Source organism: Fukomys damarensis, unplaced genomic scaffold (assembly GCF_012274545.1).
Source record: "Fukomys damarensis isolate Sample0158 unplaced genomic scaffold, DMR_v1.0_HiC HiC_scaffold_39, whole genome shotgun sequence".
Taxonomy (NCBI): domain Eukaryota; kingdom Metazoa; phylum Chordata; class Mammalia; order Rodentia; family Bathyergidae; genus Fukomys; species Fukomys damarensis.
In genome coordinates, this window is record NW_022900951.1 from 28,033,218 (window position 1) to 28,043,582 (window position 10,365).

A 10,365-nucleotide genomic window follows, 5' to 3' on the forward strand; every position below is an offset into this window, starting at 1 on the left:
ACAAAGCTTTTAGTTTTAATTTTTTATTTGTTTTATTAGTTTGAAGCAATGATTAGGTGAAAATATATGACAACTGTCATCATTGACAAATAACTAAGTACCTCCTATTTTTTTTCTTAATAATATTACCTTTCTTCTGATATTTTGATTTTGGGAATTTTTCAAATGTATGATTGTTACTTCCTTATTCTGTGCAGTTCAAATATGCTATCTAGATGTAATATTTTCCATTTTCTTAAATTATTTTCAAAATATGTGCCTCACAACATTTCCCTGTTAATATGATTAATAATAATTTTGTAAGCATCTGAGTGAACTAAGAACTTCAGTATTACCACCTTACTGATATCATGCCAGGTTAAATCTGCTTTTCTTCCATGTATTAATTGACCTTGTACTAGTCTTATTAACTCCTTTGTTATGAGACATTAACTCTTTTTGGTATCTGTCTCAGTCCTACTGTACTTCAATCATTTGTCTATGCTGATGCCAGTAATCTTCTGCTCCCCTCCTTCCCAGTTTAATGATGATGTTTTGAAATTGCCACTAAAATTACATCTTTCTCTCATATACATATATATGTGTGTGTGTATAATTGTTTTTGTTGATGCTACTAATCTCATTACCACTAGGTTAATATACATATGCCAAAGCATAGCATCCTAGACTACTCATGATCTACTCCAATACCATTTTCCCAACCATATATTTTATTAATCTTTAGAAATATGTATTATCTCCACAACATTTAATTTCTTACATTTAATTACACATATTGATTCATTTTGCCAGGAACTGTTTCTCTTTATTCACTGGCTGAATTCTACGTGTTGAAAATTTAGCTGAGATAATCTATGTTCCACTAAGTTTCCATAATCCCTTTTTCCCAGTTGATGTTGGATTTCTTTCCTGAGTACTGTTAAGATGGTCACAATAATGTTTAATTTACTTATTGCACTATGCTGAATAACTGACTCTGCCCTCAAAAAGATATTTCCAACTTAATCACTAGAATGTATAAACATTATTTAACATGACAAATAGACTTCGCAGATGTGAACAAGAAAAAAGATTGAGATATGGAGATTATCCTCAATTTATCTGGCTAGACACAATGTGATAATAAATTACGAGGGAGAACAAGAAGGGAGAGAGAAGGGAAGAGGGAATGGGAAACAGACACAAAGAGAGAGATAAAGATGGAGAGAGATACACACAGACACATTGTTTCTGGAAAGTGTTAGTCTGCTGGTATTGAAGATGGAAGCCTGGGTCATGGGTTAAGGAATATAGGTAGCATCCCAAAGCTAAATGGCAAGGAAACAGATTGAAGTGTTCAGAAAGATCACAGCCCTGCTAACATCTGGACTTTAGCCCACTGACAATGACTTGGGACTGGAAACCTTCAGAACTGCACAATAATAAATTTGTATTGTTTGAAGCCATTATATTTGTGGTAATATTTTTTGAGGAAACTAAAACACCCACTGTTCCCTTTCACTAGAATGTGGGTTTATTGATGATGATAAGAATAATATATTGTTCCCTCTTTGGCCAATGGTCCTGACATGTATTGTCATGTATTCATGTTTGTATGTATGCCTGTACACATATGTTTATAAACAGATACATGTAAATACATGTGCTGTGCACATAGAAGGCTTTCAGATTTCTTAGTGTTTTAGACTGGAATGTGTAGAAATAAATAACTCAGAAGCTTGACTGGGATTTAAATCCAGACGCACTTTGTTTCTATGCTTTTCCCTCTTATCATCATACTTTTGAAGTTTCTTTTCCCAACATTAATATATTTTGCCTTAACTATCTAACCACAAGAGACACTATGTATACTACTAATTATTTTAGACATTTAGACTACTTTGAGACTCTTATGACATGATTTTTAGGTTGTGTGATTATCATTATAGTATATCTATTAAAAATTAAGTTAGTAGAAATCTGTGGAAGAAGTCAATGGGATAAGCATACAATTATAAATTAAATACGGTGGTGAAATGACACAACTACATTTTACAAAGCACACACACATATATCAGTTTTTAATCTAGTCACAGATAAATGATATTTGTATTCTAAAGGACAACCAGATTAAAGGAACAATTGGCTTTTTAAATTATTAAGATATCATATTTATAGGCTGTGGGTTTGGTACAAAAATCAAATTAATTCTGAAGAAAATCTAAGAAGCAGAAGTCTTTCCGTTTTCCTGGAACTAAGCAAACTACACTCCTTTGAGAACGGTCTGTCTTTTGTTTTTATGAATAACTTTGAAGGACTATGGAAGTCATACACATAGTTTTATGTGTTACAATGTGTTCTAAGAAGGAAAATTAGCAAATCATTATGAAATGAAAAAAAATGCTTGAATTACCTGAAGTTTTCGAAGTTTATTCATGTTTTCCTCTAGCTTTTGACAATGTTCAAGGAGCTGTGAGGAGAACATCTTCCAGCGCACCTCAATCTCCTCAAATTCTGATTGATATTTCCTGCTAATTTCAGAAGGTGCTTTCTTCGACATTTCTTTCACAGTGGTGCTGAGATAGTTTAGGCGACTTTGTTGCTCTTGCAGAGAACTTTGCAAAGCCTCAAAATTTGAAAGAAAAAGTATATTTCTATTAACTGATGCACAATAATTGACAAGTTTCAGTTAAAGTCAGTGCATTTTTAAATAAAGATATGTGATCAAAAATTTAAACACAGTAAATCAATTAAAATATCTAGAGAAGTTTAAACTCCTTATTTTCCCTAAGAGTAACTTGCACTTTATTTAGTGATATTTTCTTTAACAGTCCACTGCTATTTTTATAAACAATATCAAATATGTCAAAAACTTTTTCTTATGGAACCAAAGAATATAAGCACACTTAATTTTATTGGATCACGTGTATATAATATCTACATTTATAATGCATTTAATGCAGTTTAGCTTTACCATGCTTAATGTTCCATAAGGCAATCTCTAACTCTCTTAAAAACATAACTAAATCATACTGATCTATAGGATTATAATTTACTTATTTATACTTAATTATACTTATTTAACTAAATTACAGATAGATGATGTATTACTGGCGATTAGGTGAAGTTTCATTTATTTGAAAAAGACCTTATTCCATATTGAATTATAATATTTTAAACAATTTTTATTGGTACAATTTCGATATACAATACAGTTATATCCATCACAGGGATCTTGAACCTTTATACGACATATCTTGGTTCGTATTTTTTCCCCATTCCCCTAGTCTCCCTTTCCCATCTCTACCCTTCCCTATTTACAAAGACTTTGTTTCCATTTTTTCCTCTTCCCTTTTTACCTTTCCCCTGCCCCTCCTATTTGCCCAATACCTTTAGAGCTTTTCGTTCTATTACAAAATAGCAATTATACACTTTGATCCTTATTTATATTTTTAGTTTAAGGTGAAATTCTGAAGTTGTTTTGCAGAAAACCTATAATGCCTATTTTACATTTCTCCTGCATAATATATGCAATCAATTATAAATTATATATTATGCCCACCTTTAAGTTTTTCTCTAATCAATCTTTACTTAAATGATACTTTCTTATACTGAAATTATTACTGAAGTAATAAAGGCTCATAAGAAATAAAAAAATCTACTTACAACTAAGGATTCTATATAAACTTTCCATTTTGTGTATGTGTAAGAAATTTTAAATAATAATTACATTTTCTTTCATAATGTGACCTATATTATATAATTTGTTAAACATGAAAGTTTTATCATTGCATAGGATCCTATGCCTGTTTTCTGTAATTTATATTTTTAATTTACTTCTAATTATATTTCACTTATTAACAATTTCCCCTTGACTGATTTTAGGCAATAATCTGATATATACCTATATTTTAAGCTAAGCATAATATTGTGAACTTTTCCCTATATCATTAGGTATTTTCAAACAATATAAATTTCATTAGGTTTTCTACTTGATATAATGCTTTTCCAGATTAAGGACTACAAATGAATTTCTAGCTTTCCAGTCCTGTAAATTATGTTTCTATCTAGCTATCCATCTATCATCTACCTCTAATTTATCTCTAACTTTGTACATATGCTGTTCATTTTACTAAGATACAAGCTTCATGAAAATTATATTCAATCTATACTAAAAATGTTTAAATTTCTTTAAAGAAATGACTTCTTAAAAATATTAACTAAGCTCATAATAAGGACTCATGATATTAAATAGTTACATTCTTTAAACTTTTGTCTTAATTTAATTCTCAAAATGTGGACATTTTTATCTCTGCTCCTAAATATAATTTATGAATATGTTTTAAAGTCTTAATAGATTGAAAATACAGTACAAAATGTTTACAATCGGTAGGAAATATATTCTAACATCTCTCATGATTTATTCATTCCTCATATCAATATTTTATCTTTCCTAATATAAGACTATTGAAACTGTTACTAAAATTCATATTGTTCTTTGTAATATTACATTTGATTAGTATTTACATTCAAACTAATTTTATAAAAGTACTGACTTTATCAGGGTCTCTTTAAGAATGTGAGTTATAAATAATCAATAGGAAAAAATAATAAGTATTTTATAATAGTCAAAAGCACTTTTTGAAAATGTATACTAAACTAGGGGCTGGGGATTTAGCTCAGGGGTTCGGTGGCCTGCCTTGCAAGCGCAAGGACCAGAGTTCAATCCCCGGTACCAAAAAAAAAAAAAAAAAAAGAAAATGTATACTAAACCATAAATTATATTTCATAATTGTATCACATAATTGTTTTTAATGATATAATTTTAAAATAATGTGCATACATGTGTATAAACATATATAGAGAGAAGGAAGAATGCATATATTATATTCTTAAAATCTTGATTAGTTCAACTGCTAAGCTACCATTGTGTCATGGTTGAATTCTAAATTTTTAAGGTTACATCAGTATGAGTTCTTGATGAATGAGATCTGCACCGTGTTTATTATAATACATAAATTTCTACAGACCTGCAACTCTCCAAGTCTCCGCTCCATGATTTCGTATTCAGTGACACGAAGCTGAGGTATAGAGAGTTTGGTTTCTGACTGCTGGATCCATGTCCGGATGGTACTCATTGTCTCCTGATAGCGTACGGGTGGCAAAGTGTCATAGACTTTATGAGTGGGAAAGAAGGAACAAAAAAGAAAGAAAGAAAATTATTCAACTATCTTAAACTTTGTCATGTTGTTATAAGTTGTCAGTAAATTCAATCATGCTGCCAATCTCAAATATTAATAAAATGTTAAAATGAAAAGTACAGAGTATGATTATGATCACAAAGATAAATTCCTACTATATGTCTGGTATGTCAGAAATCTTACATACATTACACTGAATTTTCAAATAAGTCTTTCAAATCTTTTTTTTTTTCTCATTGAGTTTATCGGTACATTTTAGGCATACAATATAGCTACATTCATCATTGGGATCTTGTACCTTTACATGACAGGTCTTGGTTCTCATTTTTTTCCTTTACCCCTGCCCTCCAGGAAGGATAAAAACAGAAGCTGAGTAATTTGTAAAAAACCATTCAGATTACATTTGGAGAAACTGAGTAGACTCCAACTGTATGCAACAGTGAAGGCTACTTCATTTCCATCTTATCATTTGACTTTGGAGAAAACAGTATGATCATCCAGAGCTCCTGATATTTGTAATCATATCATGTCACCTATGATTTTATGAAACCTAAGCCAATTTATGTATGTTTAGCATGCATCAGGAACTCTTAACAGTAATTCCACATTTATTGCCATTCTCAAATCGTAAACCTGTGAGATATGCATTGTTAAAGCCATTTACAAGAGATGAAGCTGGGACAATTTAAAGAAAAGGCCAAGTAATTTATTTATTGTCAAATAGTTAGTGTGGGATCAGGATTTTGATGTAGGCCCATCCAGCTTCACAGTAAAAAACAATACCAGGGCCAGGGATTTAGCTCAGTGGTTCCGCCACATGCCTTACAAGGACCTGTGTTTGATCTCTGGTACAAAAAAACAAAAAAACAAGCAAGAAACCACCCCCAGGGAAAAAGTAAAAAGAGTCAACAAAAGGACAATAACCTGACAATAATTAGTCAGTACTTATCAGTCATAACCATCAATGTCAATGGACTCAATTCACTAATCAAGAGAAACAGACTGGCAGAATGGATTAAGAAGCAAAATCCAACAATATGTTTTAAACAAGAAACACGCCTAGTGCAAAAAGAAGCTCATAGACTAAAGGTGAAAGAATGGAAAGCAATTCTCCAAGTGACAGTAGCCCAGAAAAAAGCAGGGGTAGCTATCTTATTTGCAGACAAATTGAAACTGATTAAGAGAGACAAAGGCCACTACATCCTTGTAAAGAGAACAATTCAAGAGGAAGAGATGACAATCATAAACATATATTCACCGAATATTAGTGCCCCCAACTATATAAAACAAATATTAAGTAACATGAAAAACCAAATAAGCACTAATACAATTGTAGTGGGGTATCTAAATACCCAACATCACAAATAGATAGATCATCTAAGCAGAAAATCAACAAAGAAATACGAAACTCAACCAAGCTTTTGAACACATGGTGTTAACAGACATCTCTAGAGTGTTCCACCACAAAAAATCAGAATATACATTCTTTTGGGGTGCACATGGGTAATTCTCAAACATAGACCACATACTAGCTCACAGAACAGGTATGAATAAATGCAAAAGAATCGAAGTTATCCCCTGTATATTATCAGATCATAGTGCAATCAATCTGGAGATTGATAGCATAAGAAACCGAAGGAGCTTCACAAACACATGGAAATTGAACAACACTCTTGTGAACAATCAATGGATCACAGAGGAAATTAAAGAAGAAGTTAGAAAGTTTTTACAAATTAATGAAAATGCCAATACAACATACAGGAATCTATGGGGCACAATGAAAGCAGTTCTATGTGGAAAATTCATAGCACTGAATGCCCACATAAGGAAAACAGAGCGAGCTCAAACAACCTAATGATGAATCTTAGACTACTAGAAAAACAAGATCAAGAAAAACCCAAAGCTCGAAAAAGTGAGGAAATTGTACAGATTAGAGCAGAAATCAATGGAATGAAAACTAAGAATATAATGCAAAAATAAATTAATCAAAGAGTTGTTTTTTTGAAAGAATAAATAAAATCAATAAACCCTTAGGTAACCTTATCAAAAAAGGAAAAAGTGCTGAGACCCATGCAATCAGGAATGCAAAAGGAGAAGTCACAACATATCCAACAGTTATCCAGAGGATCCTTAAGAACTATTTTGAGAACCTGTACTCAAATAAAATGGAAAACACAGAAAAAATGGACAGATTTGTAGATACTTATGAATTACCAAAGTTGAACAAAGAAGATAAAAACATTCTAAACACCCCGATGACAGTCAGTGAAATTGAAAATGTAATTAAAAATTTACCAACAAAGAAAAGCCCAGGTCCTGATGGATTCATTGATGAATTTTACAAGACATTTAGTGAAGAAATACTGCCTTTACTCTTCAAACTTTTCAATTAAATTGAAAGGGAAGCTATACTTCCAAATTCATTCCTGGAAGCAAGTATCACTTTGATTCCAAAACCAGGAAAAGACACAAATAAAAAAGAGAACTACAGACCAATCTCCGTAATGAATATAGATGCAATAATCCTTAATAAGATACTAGCAAACAGAATAGAGAGGATCATCAAGAAGATCATACATCCTGACCAAGTCAGATTTATTCCAGAGATGCAAGGATGGTTCAACATATGTAAGTCAATAAATATAATATACTATATTAACAGAGTAAAGGACAAAAACCATATGATCCTCTCAATAGATGCAGAAAAAGCATTTGACAAAATTCAACACCCATTCATGTTAAAAACCCTGCAAAAAATTGGAATCAATGCTCTATATCTGAACTTAATAAAGGCTATCTAAGAAAAACTAACAGCAAACATCATATTAAGTGGCCAAAAACTGAAAACCTTCACATTAAAATCAGGAACAAGACAAGGATGCCCACTACCACCACTTCTCTTCGATATAATTCTGGAAACATTAGCCACAGCAATTAAACAAAAGAAAGAAATTAAAGCAATAAAGATAGTAAAGGAAGAAATTAAACTGTTACTATTTGCTGGCGATATGATACTCTACATTGAAGACCAAAAAAACTCCACCAAAAGACTTCTAGACTTAATTGACAGATTCAGTAGAGTAGCTGGATACAAGGTGAACACCCAAATATCAATAGCCTTCTTGTACACAAATAACAGACTCGCATTGAGAGAAATTAGGGAAACAATTCCTTTCACAGTAGCATCCAAAAAAAGATGAAGTATCTAGGAATCAATCTAATTAAGAAGGAAAAGACCTCTACTCTGAAAACTACAGCACTCTGAGAAAAGATATCGAAGAGGATTTAAGAAAATGGAAAGCTATCCCCTGCTCCTGGGTAGGAAGAATCAACATAGTGAAAATGGCCATGCTACCAAAACTGCTATACAGATTCAATGCAAAGCAAATTGAAATTCCAACAGTGTATTTCACAGAACTAGAAAAAATAATCCAAAAATCCTTTAGGAACCAGAGGAGATTTAGAGTAGCAAAAGCCATCCTAGGCAACAGAGACATGGTAGCAGGTATAACGATCCCCAATTTGAAAATATACTACAAAGCCACTGTGATAAAAACAGCATGGAACTGGCAAAGAAACAGATCAGTGGAACAGAAGCAAGTCACAAAAAACAGTGAGGATCAGTGTAACAGACTGGAAGTCACAAAAACAAATCCAGATGTACTCAGCAACGTCATCTTTGACAAAGTTGCTGACCATCCTCAGTGGAGGAAAGATAATCTCTTTAATAAACAGTGTTGGAAAAACTGGATCTCAACCTGCCAAAGATTAAAACTGGACCCTTATCTTTTGCCATGCACCAAATTAAAGTCCAAGTGGATTAAGGATGTAAATATTAAAACAGAAACACTAAACTTGATGGAAGATAAGTTAGGCAGAACTCTTGAAGACATTGGCATAGGAAAAGATTTTATGAACTAATCCTCAGTAGCAAGGAAACTGGCAGAAACAATGAACAACTCGGATATCATCTTAGTAAAAGCTTCTGCACTGCAAAAGAAACCATCGACAGAACTAAGAGACAACCTACAATGTGGGTTTAAATTTTTACCAGCTGCTCCTCAGACAAAGGCCTATTATCTACAATATATAAAGAACTCAAAACAATCACCTCCCCCAAATATGGGGACCCGATTCAAAAAATGGACATCTGAAATGAACAGACATTTCTCAGACAAAGAAGTAAAAGCAGCAAGTAAATATATGAAAAAATGTTCCACATCACTGGTCATTTGAGAGATGCAGATGAAAACAACACTGAGATTCCACCTCACCCCACAAAGAATGGCTATCAAGAAATCACACAATAACAAATGTTGGCGGGGTTGTGGGGAGAAAGGAACCCTTCTCCATTGTTGTTGGGAGTACAGACTGGGGCAACCACTATGGAAATCAACATGGATATACCTCAAAGAACTAGGATTAGAGGCCCCATTTGACCCAGCCATCCCTCTGCTGGATATCTTTCCAAAAGAATTAAAGGAATCATCCCACAGTGATATATGCACACCCATGCTTATAACAGCACAGTTTGTAATAGCTAAAACTTTGAAACAGCCCATTTGCCCATCAGTTGGAGACTGATAAAGAAGATGTGGTTTTTCTATGAAATGGAATAGTACTCAGCCATAATGAATGAGAAATTAGATTCATTAATGGGAAAATGGATGCATATTTAGGATATAAGCCTAAGTGAAATAAATAAATCACATATGTGTAAATACCGAATAGTTTCTCTGGTGTGAATAAACTATAATAGTACATATGATCCTAACAATATAATGGAAAATGTGAAATAGGAAGAAAAGGGCTAATGGTTTAGGGAAAGTGGGAAGGGTGGGGGAAAGCTAATAAGGGGAAAAATATGAGAAAATGAAAAAATGGAAATGAAGTGTTTGTAAAGTGGGAGGGGAGGAGGGGTGAAGGGAGGGCAGGGACAAGGGGAAAAATGAGAACCAAGACCTGTCATGTAAAGGTCCAAGATCCCAATGATGAATGTAACTGTACTGTGTGCCTAAAATATACCAATAAACTCAATAATGAGGAAAAAATAAGGACAGCACAGTAAACTTAAAAAAAGAAAGAAAACCTCCCCACAAACCCACTGCTGAATGTATACTTAATATGACAAAATACACACTTGGTAATGGTTATGTAAATTCGGTAGCTGTTTTGACAAATACAT

The 10,365-nt window shown here is 32.7% G+C and overlaps 1 protein-coding gene across 6 annotated transcripts in view; it reads right to left on the reverse strand.

Moving 5' to 3' along the window:
- Dmd (dystrophin) overlaps positions 1 to 10,365 on the reverse strand; it is a 2,130,457-nt gene that overhangs the window by 1,316,471 nt on the left and 803,621 nt on the right. For all 6 annotated transcript variants that reach the window (XM_033760401.1, XM_033760400.1, XM_033760399.1 and 3 more), the window contains exons 22-23: positions 5,010 to 5,155; positions 2,393 to 2,605 (exon numbers count right to left, since the gene is read on the reverse strand). In XM_033760401.1, the coding sequence (XP_033616292.1) occupies positions 2,393 to 2,605; positions 5,010 to 5,155 (359 nt within the window). The remainder of the gene's footprint in view (positions 1 to 2,392; positions 2,606 to 5,009; positions 5,156 to 10,365) is intronic.